At 43.2% G+C, this 22,500-nt stretch overlaps 1 protein-coding gene across 2 annotated transcripts in view; it reads left to right on the top strand.

Annotated features, from left to right (window-relative positions):
* myo18ab (myosin XVIIIA b) overlaps positions 1-22,500 on the top strand; it is a 213,398-nt gene that overhangs the window by 157,482 nt on the left and 33,416 nt on the right. For both annotated transcript variants that reach the window (XM_083637540.1, XM_083637539.1), the window contains exons 26-33: positions 3,202-3,329; positions 4,627-4,781; positions 6,752-6,875; positions 9,623-9,823; positions 15,131-15,241; positions 16,309-16,413; positions 17,526-17,672; positions 18,091-18,204. In XM_083637540.1, coding sequence (XP_083493666.1) covers positions 3,202-3,329; positions 4,627-4,781; positions 6,752-6,875; positions 9,623-9,823; positions 15,131-15,241; positions 16,309-16,413; positions 17,526-17,672; positions 18,091-18,204 — 1,085 coding nt within the window. The remainder of the gene's footprint in view (positions 1-3,201; positions 3,330-4,626; positions 4,782-6,751; positions 6,876-9,622; positions 9,824-15,130; positions 15,242-16,308; positions 16,414-17,525; positions 17,673-18,090; positions 18,205-22,500) is intronic.

Below are 22,500 nucleotides of genomic sequence, written 5' to 3'. Positions count from 1 at the left end.
AAAAGGCACGAAATGTACTTGCAGAAGTGCATTAGAAATGGATCATATAAAAGTGCAAAATGAAATTCGATCACAGTCCCAGTCAGGCTGCCAGCTGTCTTTGTGACGGTACGCTGGGACAGTCTTTGTGACGGTACGCTGGGACAGTCTTTGTGACGGTACGCTGGGACAGTCTTTGTGACGGTACGCTGGGACAGTCTTTGTGACGGTACGCTGGGACAGTCTTTGTGATGGTACGCTGGGACAGTCTTTGTGACGGTACGCTGGGACAGTCTTTGTGGATCAGTGCAATTGATTTTTCCAAGGATCTTTTTGGTGCATCGGTTGTCGCTGCTTCACTTGTTTTGTACGACACAGAGAGCTTTGAGTTAGTTGCGGAGTGAAAACACGAGGGTTGGTTTTCAGGTTCAGTTTGGGGCTGATTGATTGATTGATTGATCGATTGATTGATTGTGATTGACTGTATTCATGGCTATAGCAGACAGGCTCAGTCAGTACTGTATGCCAAAGCAAGTACTGCTCATGCTAGAATTTTGTTAATTAATATTTATTTGAGTATTTGAAATGATAGAATAGATGGATACGATTTCAACGTGGCTACATAATATGGAATATATATATATATGTATATATATATAAATGTAAAGAGCACTGAGCCAGTGAGGTGCGGACTACTACAGCAGTGGTTCTCAACGTGGGGTCTGGGTCCCGCCAGGGGTCCTTGAAAGGGTTCCAGGGGGTCCCCAGCAAACGGATCAGTTGTTAGACTTCCACCATTATTTAGTTCACTATTAGTGAACACAATTACATAATGTAGAAGAATCATTGAGGCCATTTACACCTGGCATTAACATGCGTTTTCTGCCATCAGATTGCAATCAGATTGTATTTTATCACTTCAGCCTGATTCCATTTACACCTGGCACTAACATGCGTTTTGGGTGAACAGATTGCAATCCGATTGCTCTCCAGCTCGAACGTCATCACGCACGCGCTCCCTGAACGTGTGCATGCATGTTTGCATACATGCACAGGGAAATAGAGGTTATTGTTAAGCTCAAATGCGCAGTGAATGTCCCCTTCACCTGGACAAAACGATGGCCGATCACGCAGCACTGCATCTATTTCTTTATAAAAAGGACACGTTGCTCTGCCCCTGCCACTTTTCTTGTTCTTGTCCTTGGCCTGTCTGTAAGCCGTGTTTCCATTACTAAATATCGCAATAAAAATCGGGTAATGCAAACACGTAAATTTCGAAAAACCTCCCAAATATTGCAAAAAGCTTTTGCGCTCTCATGAGGTAGTTTTTCAGACGTGTCGATATAGCAGTTTTCTCTGTAGGTTCTTCTCCCATGGTGGAGCTGGGAGACACTGGGTCCGTGACACACACACATAGCCTACATACGTTTTCCGTGCATGTCATTGGCTGTAACCACCTGTGTTGCGTTCAGGTAACATCCTAAATTACAATGTTATACAATTGAGAGCATAATTTATCTTTTATATGAAAGGAAAATGAGGGGGAAAGGGTTCGAACCCTTTCTCCCTCATTTTCCTTTCATTTTCCACTCCTTTTCCAAAGGAGAAGTGTTGATATAAAAGAGAAATTATGCTCTCAATTGTATAATATTGTAATTTAGGATGTTACCTGAACGCAACACAGGTGGTTACAGCCGTGGCAAAACCTCCGAGATGAGGGCACACACCGGTGCGGTGCTGCCAGGGAATTGCGTTCAGGACAGGTGTGCGCGCCGTCACCGACTTCCGAAGATTATGTATTTCCGGTAGTTGCTGAATGCGTTTTGAGAGGACGCATTGCATTTACACTTGTGTTAAATGTTGTCATAATGCGTCCCTGACCACCTCCGGAGGTGGTTTGGCCGATCAGATTGCAATCCTTCTTCAATGCGTTTTGGGGGTGTTTACACCTGTACTTTCAAGTGATAAAATACAATCGGATTGCAATCTGATGGCAGAAAACGCATGTTAATGCCAGGTGTAAATGGCCTCATAGTTATCTCTCTACCTATAATACAGACAGACATGGAATTCTGGACAAAATCATACCTAACAATCAAAATATTCTCAGATTTGAGTCAGAGAGGCAAAATCTCATCAAATGGGGGTTTGTGGCTCGGGGCCAGTGGTTCCCACTACAGGGGCTCCTTTAGAGAACGGGGAAAATGGAAAAATGTAAGAATAAATCATGGAAATAAATGAAACGTGAAAATAAATCTGCTCAGGAGGCTCTAATTGCAATTCGTTCACTCCATTTCTTATTTTGTAACGTTGTCTTCAAAAGATGGGTTAGCATTCATTCATTGCATCATAAGCTATAGTTTTCTCTCGCAGTTTTCTAAGCAAAATGTTGTAGTCGGGTAAAGGGGCTACTTGAATTCAGAAATCAGAGGAAAGCGGGTACTGCTAAATCAGGGGTCATCTGTATGAAGAAGGTTGAGACTCAGTGTGTTGGAGCATAATGATGTTTCAGAAAGGAAAAGGATATAATGCGCTGCCGTCAAGCAGAGCTTCACAGTCACAATGATAAGAAGTCAGCATCATGGGCCTGTTAGCAGAGACTGATGCTTTTCTTGTTAAAAGCCAGCGTCTGGAAGCCTCTCCACATGGCGTTAGTATTACCTAGGGATCTGAGTAGATTTGGCCCATCCTCATCTGTCATTTACAGTCAGTCAGTCATCGTTTCCCTGTAGCCTCCATGTCTGCCTTCCTGCTGTCATAGAGAAATGGAGGCAGTAGAGTATAGACAAAGGTTGTCAATGCATTTTTGATGCAAAGAGAGTTTTTCTTTGTTAAACTATAAGTGCACTCAAAGTGCCTCCTCCAAGGCCAATCGTGCAGTTTGCTATGATGTGTAAATTTCGCGAGTCGTATGGAATCCACTCCAAAATTCAAATGTCAATTCTAATCTTATATCTATATAAATCTCTAATCTCTGTTTTAAATTTTTGTCCCACTGATGATCATAGGTCATAGTGAGGTCATAAGAGCAAAATCATCTTATGACAACACTGATGTTGTCATAGGCACTGATGATGTCATAGTGATGTCATAAGAGCCTACCTACTACCGACATTTTCTCTATAATTTTATTTTATTTTATTTTACAAACCCATAATACTGTTTATTTTTTTGTAAAGCCTGGTGATTAGTTGTGGTTAACAATGGTAACCTTGGTGGCAGGAGGGGAGTGGAGGCTGAAGTATGAGAGAGCCATCAGAGAGATGGAGTTCACCAAGAAGAGGCTACAGCAGGAGTTTGATGACAAGCTGGAGGAGGAGCAGCAGAACAAACGCCAGCTGGAGAGAAGGGTGAATACACACACACACAGACACGCACGCACGCGCACACACACACACACACACACACATACGCACGCCCGCAGATAGTCAGGAAAGTGTCTTCTATTCTGAAAGGACAAATACTGTCAGGAAAGAGTGTCTTTTATTCTGAAAGGACAGAGATGCTGTTAGGAAACAGTGTCTTTTATTCTGTGTTGCAGTGTCTACTACGAATTAGTGCAGATTTACAATGTTTTGCTTCACGTGGCAGTATTTGTCGTCCGAGGGAGCATAAACCCCGTTTACAGCCGCTATTAAAATGCAATCTGCATCTAGACCACATGTCTGCCTGCATCTAGACCACATGTCTACCTGCATCTAGACCACATGTCTACCTGCATCTAGACCACATGTCTACGTGCATCTAGACCACATGTCTGCCTGCATCTAGACCACATGTCTACCTGCATCTAGACCACATGTCTACCTGCATCTAGACCACATGTCTACCTGCATCTAGACCACATGTTTACCTGCATCTAGACCACATGTCTACGTGCATCTAGACCACATGTCTGCCTGCATCTAGACCACATGTCTACCTGCATCTAGACCACATGTCTACCTGCAGGTCTACGTGCATCTAGACCACATGTCTGCCTGCATCTAGACCACATGTCTACCTGCATCTAGACCACATGTCTACCTGCATCTAGACCACATGCCTACCTGCATCTAGACCACATGTCTGCCTGCATCTAGACCACATGGCTGCCTGCATCTAGACCACATGTCTGCCTGCATCTAGACAACATGTCTACCTGCATCTAGACCACATGTCTGCCTGCATCTAGACCACATGTCTCCCTGCATCTAGACCAAATGTCTACCTGCATCTAGACCACATGTCTACCTGCATCTAGACCACATGTCTACCTGCGCGCCTCACATTTCCTGCCCACGGGTGGCTACTTTCTCAATAGAGGGTATGCACCCATGTCACTTTCCCACCCGAACACCCTATGGGCAAAACATTCAGCAGGTTCATCCCTGTTGTTTGGAGCAGCAGGTGTCATTTATCTAGGCCAGGGGGTTTCAAAGTCTGAGACTGTGGGCCTCCCCCAAGACCAAGCCTGGAAAAAGGAGCCTCCCTCGCTCAATTCCTGGATGCCTATGGGATGATTATGTTGTTTGATCCCATAGTGTCAATTTATCTATTTTGTGCAAGAATAGAAATTGAAGTGCATGCGTGTTGACGCGTACGTGTGTGTGTGTGTGTGTGTGTGTGTGTGTGTGTGTGTGTGTGTGTGTGTGTGTGTGTGTGTAGATCAGCGACCTGCAGGCAGATAACGAGGAGTCCCAGCGGAGCGCCCAGCAGCTGAAGAAGAAGTGCCAGAGACTGACGGCCGAGCTGCAGGACACCAAGCTGCACCTAGAGGGCCAACAGAGCCGCAACCACGACCTGGAGAAGAAACAGAGGAAGTCAGTACACACACACACACACACACACACACACACACACACGCATGCACACACACACACACACACACACACACACAACTCCTCCTCCCACCACCATCATCACACACACTGAACTAGAAAGAGAGTCGGGGTTAGAGGGGTGGGCAAGAATAGTGGCAAGGGGGATATGGGTGGTGTAGGGAGGGAAAAGTAGCGCCACAGTCTAAAAGGTTTACGCTCGTTCCTTTGGTTTATGGACTTGTCAGTCAGTCTGCTGTGAATAAACAAGATCAAACATTCATCCAAGCACATGCAAACCAGTGTTTCCCTTACCTTTGCCTTGGGGGGGGGCGGCTCGTGCTCGTCACCCCACCCCGCAGACACAAGGGAAACACTGCAAACCTATCTGACAGTCAGGGACTAGCCCTGACCCAAACCTGACAGCCAGGGACTAGACCTGACCCAAACCTGACAGTCAGGGACTAGACCTGACCCAAACCTGACAGTCAGGGACTAGCCCTGACCCAAACCTGACAGCCAGGGACTAGACCTGACCCAAACCTGACAGCCAGGGACTAGACCTGACCCAAACCTGACAGTCAGGGACTAGCCCTGACCCAAACCTGACAGTCAGGGACTAGCCCTGACCCAAACCTGACAGTCAGGGGCTAGCCCTGACCCAAACCTGACAGTCAGGGACTAGCCTTGACCCAAACCTGACAGTCAGGGACTAGCCCTGACCCAAACCTGACAGTCAGGGACTAGCTCTGACCCAAACCTGACAGTCAGGGACTAGCCCTGACCCAAACCTGACAGTCAGGGACTAGCCCTGAACCAAACCTGACAGTCAGGGACTAGCCCTGAACCAAACCTGACAGTCAGGGACTAGCCCTAACCCAAACCTGACAGTCAGGGACTAGCCCTAACCCAAACCTGACAGTCAGGGACTAGCCCTGACCCAAACCTGGATGCATCCAGAAAACAGCCACACCAGCTGCACTTTCAGCTGCCTCTGTCTCCCACACAGCTGGTTCCGCGGGGCGTGGAGGTGGCACGGGTGCCCTCATTTCCAACAACTGGAAATTCCCTCTCGTCTCGTCTCGTGTGTGTGTGTGTGTGTGTGTGTGTGTGTGTGTGTGTGTGTGTGTGAGAGAGAGAGAGAGAGAGATAGAGAAGTTGACGTTTGGGTTACATTGTTGACACTCCAATGTCACTCAAAACTAGTCTGTGTTTGTGCACAGCTTTTTCAGACACGTGACTAGAGCCTAGTTTTCTTACCTTCTGTCATCTGAAGTCAGAGACTGTGGTGCTGCGTGAGGCTCGGCTGTGTTGCTGTAGTAAAAATAGTATGTGCAAAAGAAAGAATATATTGTGTTCCAGATTGTTTATAGCATCTCGCACGCGGCACAAGTCTCCAGCTCGTTTGTATTGCTGCAAAACTCTGTGTGTCTACTAGCACACTGCATGAGTGTGTGCTGTACTTCAAACAGTGGGGTGTGTGTCGGTGTATAGCAGCATGTTTGTAGCCAACAGTCACAAGGAGGTCCTGGTTCTAGAGGTAGGCTGTGTTTTTGATCTGTACATCAACCAGGCTTTCCAAGATCAATATTCCAAGTATCAACCGCTACTTGGAATTTTAACCAACTTTGGGTACAGATGTAGACTCTGTGTGCTCATATCATATTCGGAAGCCTGGGCCATGTACACAAATTAACCATTAGTGGTCTGAACATGGCTGGCATGTCTAAGAGCAAAGCCAAACAGCTTGCTTGTGTCTACCCTTAGGTGCCCATGAGTCCCTGTCATTCTATCATTTGTGGAAGCAAATCAAGAATTAAAATGTGTGTGTCCGCGTGTGTGTGTGTGTGTGTGTGTGTGTGTGTGTGTGTGTGTGTGTGTGTGTGTGTGTGTGTGTGTGTGTGTGTGTGTGTGTGTGTGTGTGTGTGTGTGTGTGTGTGTGTGTGTGTGTGTGTGTCCGCCCGCCCCTCCAGGTTTGACAGTGAGCAGAGTGTGACCCAGGAGGAGGTGCAGAGAGAGAGGAGCCAGAGGGAGAAGCTGTCCAGAGAGAAAGATGTGCTGATCGGGGAGGTGTTCAGCCTCCGACAGCAGCTGGAGGTGTGTGTGTGTATTGGCCAGATATGCAGTTTGATTGATTACATATTTATTGTGCACTTGATCAATATTACGCTGGTGGTCTATGGGAAGACCTGAAAGCTCAATTGCATAACTGTTGTATTGTGGGACCTTTGTCTCCCCCTTCTGGCAGTGAGAGTATATGCGCTGCATTCGTGTGGTGTCGGGAAAATAAGTTCCCGACCGTTTCCTTTGCTCTTCGTTGTCACGCAGAAACTGGAAACAGCCTCAACGTGTTGTTTAAACACTCTGAGCAATAAAATACAACACATCTTCTTTGTAGCGTCCATGTTGTTTCCACATTACGACATAAAAGCTCATGAACACACCGAGGAAAAACCACTTCCCAACTCGGGAGATGGGACAATCCGAACAGCACATGAATGCAGCATTTGTCATAAGCTAGCTGTAACCTACTCCGTCGTGGTTATAAAACAGTGGATAAATAGGTTTGAGCATCACACAACTTGGTTTCACTATCAGAATTTGATCCATTCGGTCCGATAACTAGGGCTGGGTTAAGAAAATAGATTCTCCGATTTTGAATCGATTTTTATTTTAATCCTTCGATATCGATTCATATGTCCAGAGATCGATTTTCTTTATTAAAAAAACAAAAAAACATAGGCTATAATATTATAGGCTGTGTGTGGTAGTTTAAACATAGTTTTAAGTTGACGTTTATGTTTGTAGTTGAAACAAAAACATAAATACTGTAGGCTACATAAATGGAAATGTTTGATCATTAATATCTACTTTTAGAAATTATATAGGCTGAAATCAAATCACTGTGCATAATTGTGAAAGTGTCTTTATTGACAGATGAAAAGGCTGTTATTTACCCTTTGTCACCACCTGGTGAGTAAATATATGTGTAACTAAAACGGTTGGGAACCCCTGTGTTACATAACTGGACAGTCATGTAATTCAGGTTACAGCTCAAAAAACATGTTTTAGTATCACTAACCAAATCGATATTGAAATTAATCGAATCGGAATCGAACCGAATCGGGATTAATCGATTCGGAACCTTGTGAATCGGAATCTAATCGATTCTTGAAATTTGAACCAATACCCAGCCCTACCGATAACATTTGGAAAGTCTAGACGATCCGCACAATATTTATCCACATTCAAGTTAGCAGAGGGCTAACCGTAAATTAGCTGGCTCTGCCGGGTGGAAGTCTCTGGTGCACATGCTGCAGGCCAGCAGGCGACATGGGATTTAAAAAACCTAGCTACTGTGAAATAAAGAGAGTTACCTGGTCTACTGTGAAATAAAGAGAGTTACCTGGCGATATGATAGCTAGGCTTCATCAACATTGTGGGAACTGGTTTGGTATTGAATGTAACAGATGTTCATTTTGGATGTCAAAGCTACGCCCTAGAGCTCCAACCTGAACACATTCTAACGAGACATTTGGATCAGGAACTATCAGCTCCTGGCAGCTTCACTTCAAAATGATTTGTCAGTACGGGTCTTCAAAAAACCCATATCAGTTCAACCCTACAGGTAGTGCATCTTTTCTGAGTGTATATTTGAGAGGCTCACCCTGTTTACACTGTGCCTATTATCAGTGACCCAGTTAGTCACAGGTAAAATCCCAAGGTCTTGCAAAGATATTATGTCTATAAGAAGAGCTTGTACCTGTCTGCTCAGCGTTAGTCAATAACTCCACAGCCTCCCATCCTCGAACATGTAATCCTTGAACATGTAATCATCTGCTGCAGGTCGAGCCCAGGGGGTGTGTGTGTGTGTGTGTGTGCGCGCGTGTGTGTGTGTGTGTGTGTGCGTGTGCGCGCGCGTGTGTGTGTGTGTTTGTGTGTGTGCCTAGTGCGTGTGTGTGCGTGTGTGCGCGTGTGTGTGCGCGTGTGTGTGCGTGTGTGTGTGCGTGCGTGTGTGTGTGTGTGTGTGTGTGTGTGTGTGTTGTAGTCAAGTCACTATAGAGACACTGCATGAAATAGGCCACGCCCATCACGGGGGAAAAGCTCCGTTCATTTCCACACACCAGCGTCATTTTCCTTGAATTAAACATAGCTAAAAGCTGTTGTGTGGTGGGCTGTGCAGACAACAAATGTAAAAAATCGCCAGTTTAAGTTTTTTTGTACTCCCGAGGAAAACAAGGAAGCCATTGAGAATTGGCGAGAAGAAAAATGTGGATGTTGCTGTCAATGAAGTAAGTTGGAGTGTTCATCTTCCGTATATACGATCTTTTTGTGCCACACCCGACCATGCACGCCACATAGAAGAACGGCAGGATTGGACGGGAGTTTGTGTTGTCCCCCGTTTTGGGCGTGGCTTCTGAATGATGACGCGCTCCGCAGTGTCTCTATAGCTCGAGTCCGAGTCGAGTCTCGAGTCCCCAGTGCTGGAGTCCGAGTCACCAAAGAAGAGTCCCAGTCACGTCCCCCATTACCTGAGTTTGAGTCCGAAGTTACTGTGAGCGTGAATCCACATGTAGGTGGAACACGTGTTTCTGCCCTTGCACGAAATTAAATAATGTCACGGTATTAATAAAGCTATCAATATCTTATGCCAAATGATTAACGCCTATTACAAAAAAAAAAGTCTTTATTAATTAACAAGTTCAATTCTTCGTCTCCAACTTCCGAGTCCGAATGCATGACTGCTCAAGTCCCGAGTCCCGAGTCCTGAAAATGAGTCCAGAACTCGATTTGACTACAACACTGCATGTACCCATATCCCCCTCCACCTCCCTCCCATACAGGACAAGGACCTGGAGATGTGTGCGGTGAACCTGAAGCTGGAGCAGCTGGAGGCGGAGCTTCAGGACCTAAACAGTCAGGAGTCTAAAGACGAGGCATCTCTGGCCAAGGTCAGGAAGACACTCCGCGACCTGGAGGCCAAGGTCAAGGACCAGGAGGAGGAGCTAGACGAGCAGGCCGGCACCATCCAGATGCTGGAGCAGGTAGGCCTCCAGTAGGCTCCGCCCATATCCAAAACATCACAATACCATACGCTCCCGACAACAATAGCACCATATCCCATATTATCTCCAAGTGCCATAATATTGTATATTGCAGAAAATATATTGCAAATTTTAAAAATGAAGCAAAAGATTATGACAGTTAGAGGGGTATTGACATGCACTGCAGAGGGGTACAGAGCACCAGGCAGAACTGCACAGCAGAGGGGTACAGAGCATCAGGCAGAACTGCACAGCAGAGAGGTACAGAGCATCAGGCAGAACTGCACAGCAGAGGGGCACAGAGCACCAGACAGAACTGCACAGCAGAGGGGCACAGAGCACCAGGCAGAACTGCACAGCAGAGGGGTACAGAGCACCAGGCAGAACTGCACAGCACCACCAAGTTTTTCCAGCACGTTCCATAAGAGCTGTGACAGAATGACACACCGTCTCCCTGCTGTGTGAGACACAGATGTTTACATTACACCTTGAGCTGCATCGTCTGCCAGGTGTCAACTGAAAGCTGCAACATAATATATCATTACCACTTTGTCAGGAAGGACAAATCTGGATTGTATGACTGTGTGTAATTATGCTTATTATTATTATTATTATTATTATTATTAGTATTATTATCCTATGGAGAGTTTTAGCATCCCATGATCTGCATGCTGTTTCAGAGGCTTTTCCTCCATAACCAAAATCTAATTCAGGTGGTGATGTAAAGATCGTGGAGTCAGAGGTTAGTCTCGGGTGAATATTGTAGCCTGCAAGCGGAGGAGGAATACAGAGTATAGCTTAAGGCAGGTACAATGTTTCGTCATCTGGCCAAGACAGAGGCCAGGGCTTAAAAAAACAGTCAAAAGAGAGGAGCTGTTATCCTACTGCTGAATAAGGAAGGACGTCAATGACAGATAAAGACACGGTCATGTACTGTATGGTGTTCTTCTAAGAGTACAATACAGACAAACACATGCACTTATTAGGATGTTGTGTTCAGAGTAGCAGCCTCATTGCAGGCAAACACAAGGGACCACAGGATATGAGAGGTTGGGCCGGATTGAACCAGATAGATAGATAGAACAGGGCAACTGTGCCATTTGATAGTTTATGGGTGAGTTTGCTACATACGTAGATCGTTAAAATTCACAACAGGCAGAAACACTGAATACTTGTACATTTTGTGGCATGAAAATGGTCAAAAATTGACAAAATTGGGGCAACTTCAATTGAAAATAGAAACCATGGGCGATGGGATCATCACACACCAGTCGACACCCGCGTCTTAAAATGAATGTTTGCAGTGTGTACAGTGTAGGTTATATATTTTGAATGCAGTGTGTACAGTGTAGGCTATATATTTTGAATGCAGTGTGTACAGTGTAGGTTATATATTTTGAATGCAGTGTGTACAGTGTAGGCTATATATTTTGAATGCAGTGTGTACAGTGTCTGTGTGTGTATATATGTTTTATATATTTTATATATTTTGAATGCAGTGTGTACAGTGTAGGCTATATATTTTGAATGCAGTGTGTACAGTGTCTGTGTGTGTATATATGTTTTATATATTTTATATATTTTGAATGCAGTGTGTACAGTGTAGGCTATATATTTTGAATGCAGTGTGTACAGTGTCTGTGTGTGTATATATGTTTTATATATTTTATATATTTTGAATGCAGTGTACAGTGTAGGCTATATATTTTGAATGCAGTGTGTACAGTGTAGGCTATATATTTTGAATGCAGTGTGTACAGTGTCTGTGTGTGTATATATGTTTTATATATTTTATATATTTTGAATGCAGTGTGTACAGTGTAGGTTATATATTTTGAATGCAGTGTGTACAGTGTAGGCTATATATTTTGAATGCAGTGTGTACAGTGTAGGTTATATATTTTGAATGCAGTGTGTACAGTGTAGGCTATATATTTTGAATGCAGTGTGTACAGTGTCTGTGTGTGTATATATGTTTTATATATTTTATATATTTTGAATGCAGTGTGTACAGTGTAGGCTATATATTTTGAATGCAGTGTGTACAGTGTCTGTGTGTGTATATATGTTTTATATATTTTATATATTTTGAATGCAGTGTGTACAGTGTAGGCTATATATTTTGAATGCAGTGTGTACAGTGTCTGTGTGTGTATATATGTTTTATATATTTTATATATTTTGAATGCAGTGTACAGTGTAGGTTATATATTTTGAATGCAGTGTGTACAGTGTAGGCTATATATTTTGAATGCAGTGTGTACAGTGTAGGTTATATATTTTGAATGCAGTGTGTACAGTGTAGGCTATATATTTTGAATGCAGTGTGTACAGTGTAGGTTATATATTTTGAATGCAGTGTGTACAGTGTAGGCTATATATTTTGAATGCAGTGTGTACAGTGTCTGTGTGTGTATATATGTTTTATATATTTTATATATTTTGAATGCAGTGTGTACAGTGTAGGCTATATATTTTGAATGCAGTGTGTACAGTGTCTGTGTGTGTATATATGTTTTATATATTTTATATATTTTGAATGCAGTGTGTACAGTGTAGGCTATATATTTTGAATGCAGTGTGTACAGTGTCTGTGTGTGTATATATGTTTTATATATTTTATATATTTTGAATGCAGTGTGTACAGTGTAGGCTATATATTTTGAATGCAGTGTGTACAGTGTCTGTGTGTGTATATATGTTTTATATATTTTGAATGCAGTGTGTACAGTGTAGGCTATATATTTTGAATGCAGTGTGTACAGTGTCTGTGTGTGTATATATGTTTTATATATTTTATATATTTTGAATGCAGTGTGTACAGTGTAGGCTATATATTTTGAATGCAGTGTGTACAGTGTCTGTGTGTGTATATATGTTTTATATATTTTATATATTTTGAATGCAGTGTGTACAGTGTAGGCTATATATTTTGAATGCAGTGTGTACAGTGTCTGTGTGTGTATATATGTTTTATATATTTTATATATTTTGAATGCAGTGTGTACAGTGTAGGCTATATATTTTGAATGCAGTGTGTACAGTGTCTGTGTGTGTATATATGTTTTATATATTTTATATATTTTGAATGCAGTGTGTACAGTGTAGGCTATATATTTTGAATGCAGTGTGTACAGTGTCTGTGTGTGTATATATGTTTTATATATTTTATATATTTTGAATGCAGTGTGTACAGTGTAGGCTATATATTTTGAATGCAGTGTGTACAGTGTCTGTGTGTGTATATATGTTTTATATATTTTATATATTTTGAATGCAGTGTGTACAGTGTAGGCTATATATTTTGAATGCAGTGTGTACAGTGTCTGTGTGTGTATATATGTTTTATATATTTTATATATTTTGAATGCAGTGTGTACAGTGTAGGCTATATATTTTGAATGCAGTGTGTACAGTGTCTGTGTGTGTATATATGTTTTATATATTTTATATATTTTGAATGCAGTGTGTACAGTGTAGGCTATATATTTTGAATGCAGTGTGTACAGTGTAGGCTATATATTTTGAATGCAGTGTGTACAGTGTAGGCTATATATTTTGAATGCAGTGTGTACAGTGTAGGTTATATATTTTTTGAATGCAGTGTGTACAGTGTAGGCTATATATTTTGAATGCAGTGTGTACAGTGTAGGCTATATATTTTGAATGCAGTGTGTACAGTGTCTGTGTGTGTATATATGTTTTATATATTTTATATATTTTGAATGCAGTGTGTACAGTGTAGGCTAGGGGTGGGACAAAATATCGATACCCACGTTATCGCGATATTTCCACCCGCGATACGTTATCGATACACTGGCGCCAAGTATCGATATGTTTATTAATTTTTTTTTTTTTTTTTTAATAAACAGGCTAAAATATTATGCTGTGTGTGGTAGTTGAAACATAGTTTCAAGTTGACTTTATTTATGTTTGTAGTTGAAACAAAAACATAACTACTGTAGGCTACATGAATGGAAATGTTTGATCATTAATATCTACTTTTAGAAATTATATAGGTAGGTAGGTAGGTTATATAGGTTTTCTTGTTTTAATAGTAATAATAAAAAGACTTAATGTGTAACTTTTCCTCCGTGGTATCGAAAATGGTATGAGTGAGTGAGTGAACTCAGAGAGTTCATGTCAATTCTGCTAATAAATGCATAATACATGATTTTTTGCCTTCAGAGGTATTTTTTTCACTTGTTACACAGGTATCGTGATGTATCGTCTTCCAATATATCGCAGTATCGCAGTATCGCAGTATCGTGATATATCGTTATCGAGGGCCAAGTATCGTGACGATATCGTATCGTGAGCTACTCAGCGATTCCCACCCCTAGTGTAGGCTATATATTTTGAATGCAGTGTGTACAGTGTAGGTTATATATTTTTGGAATGCAGTGTGTACAGTGTAGGCTATATATTTTGAATGCAGTGTGTACAGTGTAGGCTATATATTTTGAATGCAGTGTGTACAGTGTAGGCTATATATTTTGAATGCAGTGTGTACAGTGTCTGTGTGTATATGTTTTATATATTTTGAATGCAGTGTGTACAGTGTAGGCTATATATTTTGAATGCAGTGTGTACAGTGTAGGCTATATATTTTGAATGCAGTGTGTACAGTGTAGGCTATATATTTTGAATGCAGTGTGTACAGTGTAGGCTATATATTTTGAATGCAGTGTGTACAGTGTAGGCTATATATTTTGAATGCAGTGTGTACAGTGTCTGTGTGTGTATATATGTTTTATATATTTTATATCTTTTGAATGCAGTGTGTACAGTGTAGGCTATATATTTTGAATGCAGTGTGTACAGTGTAGGCTATATATTTTGAATGCAGTGTGTACAGTGTAGGCTATCTATTTTGAATGCACTGTGTACAGTGTCTGTCTGTGTATATATGTTTTATATATTTTATATATGTTGAATGCAGTGTGTACAGTGTCTGTCTGTGTATATATGTTTTATATATTTTATATATTTTGAATGCAGTGTGTACAGTGTCTGTCTGTGTATATATGTTTTATATATTTTATATATTTTGAATGCAGTGTGTACAGTGTCTGTGTGTGTATATATGTTTTATATATTTTATATATTTTGAATGCAGTGTGTACAGTGTCTGTGTGTGTATATATGTTTTATATATTTTGAATGCAGTGTGTACAGTGTCTGTGTGTGTATATATGTTTTATATATTTTATATATTTTGAATGCAGTGTGTACAGTGTCTGTGTGTGTATATATGTTTTATATATTTTGAATGCAGTGTGTACAGTGTCTGTGTGTGTCTTCCAGGCCAAGCTGCGTTTGGAGATGGAGATGGAGCGCTTGCGTCAAACCCACTCCAAGGACATAGAGAGCAAAGACGACGAGGTGGAGGAGATCAGACAGTCCTGCAGCAAGAAGGTAAGATATACAATACACACACACACCGGTCACACACACACACACACACACACACACAGACGCATACACACACACACACACGCAGGTCACACACACACACACACAGACGCATACACACCAAACCGATTGATTTCTCAAGTTCACACTCTCTTTTTCCCACACTTATCCAATTGACACACAAGCACACGCTGAATTTAAATGATGTGTTTGCTGTGATATTGACACAATGGACAATTGTGTTGGTCTGTGTGTGGATGGCTGCGTGCGTGTGTGTGTGTGTGGGTGGGTGTTGTTATTTGGGTGCGACTTCTACTTTGACGGTATTAAGCCTATTTGTGTTGTTTTGTTTAGTATTTGTTTTCCTTTGCTAATACTGCCTGCCCCCACCACTGTCTGCCCCACCACTGCCCTCAGCCAGCGGAGCCCTCTCTGCAGCCTACGCATAATTAGATTTTTGTCATGGTTACCAGCTGGCTGGGAGCACCAACTCCATGCTGTCTCTCTTGCAGTGACATTTACATAGCCATACATTATGCTGAAGAAATAAATTGAAGAAATACCCCAGTGCTTTTGTCTAGATGTCAATTTTGAATTTGAGGACTTTTAGCCCCGGCATATTATCTTATTATGTTCAAAAATATTCAAAAATACTGGCTGCTGCAGACTTTGGTAGAATGAATGTCAGGGATGCACGATGATATCGGCATTGCCATCGGTATCGGTCGATAAAGGCTCTAAAATGAAATGTCGCCATCGGCCCGAAACTAACGTTTCCGCCGATATGACGGGCCGCTAGATTTACGCATTTATCGCGCCCACATGCTCGATGCTCAACTAAATGCTTAAACAAAATACTTAACTAAATACTTAGTTTTGTTTGAAAGCAAATGTTACACAAATAAAACATGTTTTAAATAACCCAAGTTATGTTGTGTGTGTGTGTGTGTGTGTGTGTGTGTGTGTGTGTGTGTCTGTGTCTGTGTCTGTGTGTGTGCGTGTGTGCGTGTGTGTGTGTGTGTGCGTGTGTGCGTGTGTGTGTGTGTGTGTGTGTGCGTGTCTGTGTGTAGCTGAAGCAAATGGAGGTGCAGCTAGAGGAGGAGTATGATGAGAAGCAGAAGGTGCTGAAGGAGAGGCGAGAGCTGGAGGCCAAGCTGCTGTCGGCCCAGGACGAGGTAACTACTGACCCAGTATCTCCCCACGGCCCCACGCACAGTGTGGACACTTCTACACTTCAATACTAAATCAACATCTATTCTAAAAGATTCTCATCCGTGCGTTATGCTTCACATGACATCATCCCATTCTATCACCACACACATTCATCTTGGTAGATAAACAACAGATGCTTGTAACAAACCGCCAACGACAAGTGTCTGAGGCAGTGTGCCAGACCAAACGGATGCAAGGTTGAGACGATGCTACGAAGAAAGAGCTGCTTTCTGTGTTTTGCTAACGAGAGGCCCGACACTATGGAGAGCTGTGGCATTTGATCATGTGCTGAACGCAGCGTGATCCCAACCTGGCTTTTTTTGTGCTCGCATGGAGCAGTTTTCTCTCGTCGTTAAGGACATGCAACAAATAGCAATGCAATGTTTCATACATACAGTGCTGCGCTGTTGTATGACTATTAGTTGGCACGTTAGTCTATTTCCAAGTACAGTTCTTTGTTTTCTTCTGCAAAAGAAGCATGAAATGTGGCCGGTATTATAGTGACACTAAACGACAATAACAACTTGACCAGTTCTTGAAATACTCTTTCCATTTTTTCTGGTGGATTTTTTTTTTGATGTTCAATAAATCTATAATCGCCTCAAACCAGCTGATGGGAACAGATGTCACCTCAAACCAGATGATGGAAGCATTTATGTTTTTGTAAATGTAGCTTTTAAACGCACCATCAAGAGGATTTTCTTTTTAAAGAAAGTTGAGTGTTTTAACCAGTGTCTCCTGACTCATCTTTTTATATTGTTACATATTGTTATCTGCTACTTTGTTTTGTGAAGCACTTTGTAACCCTGGTTTAAAGATTGACTTAAGGCTGTTACACACCAAGAGCGATGCAAATATATAGCCCGAAATTGTGATGCGAATATTGACCCACCTCTCAATCACAGCAACAGACAGCAAAAAAAACGCTCCCGATGTGTAAGGACCTTTACTGTTATTCCTTGTAGTCAGGAAACAACCTTCTGAACCATGCCCAACTGAACAAAAACAACAGTACTCCCTCATGTATTTGTCCAGTCACCTGACCCGAACCTGCTCTGCTCTACCTGTCTCCAAGGTGCGGCACGGTGACGTGGAGACAGAGAAGCGTCTGAGGAAGGACCTGAAGAGAACCAAGGCTCTGCTGGCAGACGCCCAGATCATGCTGGACCACATGAAGAACAACGCCCCCAGCAAGAGGGAGATCGCCCAGCTCAAGAACCAGGTCAGCGCCAGACTCCAATTTTGAGTTTGAAAAAAAAAAAAAGTTTGTTCATGTTTTGGTTAGCAATGCACATACCAATGTAGCAATGCATGGATACACATTTTGTTGAATATTTAAACAGAAATATTTGATAAGTTGAATATTCCAGCAATGCAGGTCTACACACAAAGTGACTTTGTACACATGTAAGGCCTTCTATAAACCTGCTCATGTGAATACAAAGCACATTTTACACATGTATAGAAGCTAATTTCACATTTTCTGCTTATTCCAATATTCTCTCTCATGTATGTCAATAGTCAATATTTGTAGAATTTCTCTCTTAATCATACTATACAGTATATATACTGTATACTGGAATTGACGTGCATTCTCTCCCCTAACGATGCGTTCCCCTTCACCTCTGTGCCCGTTGCAGCTGGAGGAGTCTGAGTTCACGTGCGCGGCTGCGGTCAAAGCCCGCAAATCCATGGAAGTGGAGATTGAAGATCTGCACGTTCAGATGGAGGACATTTCCAAAACCAAACAGGGGGTCAGTACACCGCTCTCAGACTCATAGCAAGCAGCTTCTAAAATGATATGCAGCTATGCAGCTTTCAAATGATGGGGGGGGGGGGGGGGGGGGGCTCCTCCCTCCTGCTTCCTCAACATTGGAAAAATTATTGTCACTCGTAATCAACTAGGTTTTGTTTTTCAGCCTTATTTATTGATTTATTTATTTATTACAGGCCTGCACCATCTGTGGTGGTAGCAGGGCAGCAGTAACATGTCAAAACATTGCCAGTAGCCAGAGAGAAGGGGTTAAAGGTCACACCTGTTCGCCCATAGCTTTCCCTCCCTCCTGTATTTACTCCTGCTATTCCTCTTAGTTCTCTGCCTCGTTTCCCACATCGTCTGTCACCCCCTCTCCATCTCCTTCTCTGTCTCCTTCTCTGTCTCCTTCTCCATCTCCTCCTCTGTCTCCTTCTCTGTCTCCTTCTCCATCTCCTCCTCTGTCTCCTTCTCTGTCTCCTTCTCCATCTCCTCCTCTGTCTCCTTCTCTGTCTCCTTCTCTGTCTCCTTCTCCATCTCCTCCTCTGTCTCCTTCTCCATCTCCTCCTCTGTCTCCTTCTCTGTCTCCTTCTCCATCTCCTTCTCTGTCTCCTTCTCCATCTCCTCCTCTGTCTCCTTCTCTGTCTCCTTCTCCATCTCCTCCTCTGTCTCCTTCTCTGTCTCCTCCTCTGTCTCCTTCTCCATCTCCTCCTCTGTCTCCTTCTCCGTCTCCTCCTCTGTCTCCTTCTCCATCTCCTCCTCTGTCTCCTTCTCCATCCCCTTCTCTGTCTCCTTCTCTGTCTCCTTCTCTGTCTCCTTCTCTGTCTCCTTCTTATTGTCTGTCGCCCCCTCTCCATCTCCTCCTCTGTCTCCTTCTCCATCTCCTCCTCTGTCTCCATCTCCTTCTCTGTCTCCTTCTCTGTCTCCTTCTTATTGTCTGTCGCCCCCTCTCCATCTCCTTCTGTCTCCTTCTTTTTTGAAACCTTTATTTTAGGGTTTTCAACAGAAACACAAGACAAAAACTCAGTACATTACACGACCAACTCTGTATGATTATCTTCAGTAAGTATTTAAAAGGGGAGGTCAGGACAGGTCACAAGACCTCATCATGAATCCTAATATAAATATAGAAACATACAGAGACAGCGATGGAGGGCACATCATTATATTGTTGTTCTTCCATGACCCTTGAGCTAATCTAGTACAGGGCTCCACATTCTGATGAAGACGTCCATCTTGTTCTTATTAGAGAACCTCAACCCCTCCAAGTGCAGCATATTCATCAGCTCTCTTATCCACATTTCTCTGTCTCCTATATACTGTATGGCAGGCTGGATCTGTGTTATACCCCCCCCCCCACACACACACACACACACACACACACACAAACACACACACACACACACACACACACGCAAATCTCTAACCTGTTTTGACGGTTACCCTGTCTGCCTGGGTCTTTTCTTACCTTTTCCCCTTGCAATCTGGTCCCACAGTGGTCGCTACCTATTTGTTTTAGCTGGAGGGCCCGGCGGCCAGCTCTGGAAACCCGAATGTCGCTGAATGAGTGGGTGGGTGAGTGAGTGAGTGAGTGATGAAGTTCCACGATTGGTCGGCCTTGGCCTGTGGCACACCCATACATGGTGTGAGTGGGTGCATGCACAGTCTCCCGACCAGACAGGCCAGGACTCAGTTCGCTAGACAACCTCAGACAGTGCTGCCTGCAGTTAGCTAGCTAGCTAGCTGGCTGGCTAGCTAACAAGCCATCACAAGAGTCACATAAACAAATGGGATTAAAATGTATGAGGTGATGGTTTCATACAAGGGAGAGGAAGCGACATTCAACAGCAGCAGATAAGTGTTCTGGCTAGTGTTAGCATCGCTGTTTGTGCTAGCTGTTAGCTACACATCGCCGCTAGCTGACAGGAGTCTACACACACACACACACACACACACACACACACACACACACACACACACACACACCTTTCACCAAGAGAAGGTATAACGTGACAGCAAAATGACATGTGGGACCAAGTGGCGTTACTGCTGCCTGCTGTAGCAGCATCAAGCTAGCTGGAGTTAGCTAGGGGCCAGGTGGTTTTGCCTTCATAGTTAAAGAGAGTCTCTCTTTCTCTTCATCCACCTTTTCCCTGCCTTTCTCTCTTCCACCTGCATGCTGAGGTGAAGCTGCGTAGCCAGATTATCGACGGACGTTCAACAGTGTCCGCCCAGACTCGTCTCAACACGCTTCTGAATCCATTTCTAATTTGAATTTGAACGCGTCACCTTGAAATGTATTCCTGCTGCTAATGTTCTCAGCAAGGTGAATATGATCTGCACAGTGAAATGAAGGGGAGAGATAATTGAGTTCACACGGCGGCCGGTCAGGAGCAGATATTTGGAGAAGATGGATGGATAGATGGAGGAGTCCGGTTCTCTGGATGACTCTTTTGCCTTCGCTCACCTTGTCCTATAGTCTGTTATTGGACTTTTTTCGTTGCCCTGCCATAGAGGGGCACGGTGGCTCAGTGGTAGAGCTGTCGCCTCACAGTCAGAAGGTCCTGAGTTCGATTCCCGCCTGGGACACTGTGAGCGCTGTGGTTGTGTCCCCCCCCATATCTTCAGTGCCTACTGCCCAGGTGGGGTATCTCGTCGTAAGGGCCTTTCTCTCTGTGTGGAGTTTGCATGTTCTCCCCGTGCTCCCCCAGGGGGTTCCTCCGTATATAACCCCCCCACTAAAAACATGCAGAAGATCAGATCGTCATCGTCATCCGACCAGTGACGACAACATCCGAAGTTGGTCCCCGGGCGCTGTACGAGAAAGCGACCACTGCTCCTGGCCTGCCCCCCGGAGGAAAGGACATGCCTGGATGGGTTAAATGCAGAGGACACTTTTCACCGGCCACCGTCAGCATGAGTGTGTTGTGGCCGCATGCATGTATTGTGGTGTTCGTGTGACAATGAAAGACGGGCTTGTCCCGTTACGAGAGAGTTTTTAGAGCTGAGCAATGTATTGCTATTATATCGATATTGTGATATGAGACTAGATATCATTTTGGATTTCGGATATCGTAATTAATATCATGTTATGGCGTAAATGTCTTTTCCTTGTTTTAAAGACTCCATTACAGTAAAGTGATGTCGTTTTCTGAACTTAGCAGACTGTTCTAGCTGTTCTATTACCCACTTAGTCATTACATCCACATTACTGAGGATTATTTATATCAAAACTCTCATTTTGTGTTTTTGTCCATACCGCCCAGCCCTGCAGTACATCTCACAACTGAATATTTTTGCGCACTTTGTAGAAAAGTCAGATATATATCGGTTATCCCCATTCAGCCTGAAAATACAGGGATATGATTTTTGTTCCATATCGCCCAGCCCTGCCAAACAGAAGTAGGTGGCAGGCAAAGATGCACACGCACACATACATACACACACACACACACACACACACACACACACACACACACACACACACACACACACACACACACACTCTGACAGTCTCATTCATGTAACCATTTTCCAAGGGTTCCAAGGCGTAGTCCTGAGATGCATAGAGGCGAGGAATAAACAGCTCTTGGGGACTTTTGAGCAGTAGACAGTGTATCCCTGCCTCTGTATCGTAGCTGTTGGCTCTGCTTGGCAGGTGGATGGTAGTTGTGACAGCTAAACATTTCACAAGCGACAGCAAGCGTCACAAAAGATACAAAAACATTAAACACATTTTTATTTTTTATTTTTTTTACCATGTACTGTAAGGGTGGGTTCCATATAATCTGCCAATCTGGAGCAGCAGAAATCTCAGCACACACATTCAATAACTTACATTTTTTTCAGAAGCGATTATTTTTGACCTGGACATTTGACTCTTGTCCACAGCAATGGCCAGCACTCATTCAATCCTTACCGGCAAGAATTTGACAGACGATGATCCGCACGATGTGTGCAGCGCTGACGGTGCATGCTAACACTAACATGCTAACACTAACATGCTAACACTAGCGCAAACTGTTCACTGTATGACGATGCTACATACAGTATGGCACGATAAAATCCCTGTCAAAACAGCTCCGGAAACGGTTTTGAATTGATCTGACAACGATATTTTGACAAAACCATGCCGGAACATTTACGGACGTCTACAGACGTCTCTCGACTTTGATTTTGGTGCTTTTGTGAGGTTGTTGTTTCGTAAAGAAAAGTCACCGAATGTAAACGTAAGCTCCACTAAGGAAGCAACAGATGTTCTAAAGAAATTACATTGTTTTAGCAAAAAATACATGTC

This window comes from Poromitra crassiceps, assembly GCF_964638095.1.
Source record: "Poromitra crassiceps genome assembly, chromosome: 5".
Classification (NCBI taxonomy): Eukaryota; Metazoa; Chordata; class Actinopteri; order Beryciformes; family Melamphaidae; genus Poromitra; species Poromitra crassiceps.
Note: the sequence above shows the minus strand (reverse complement) of the source record. Positions and strands in the feature narration are given on the sequence as shown.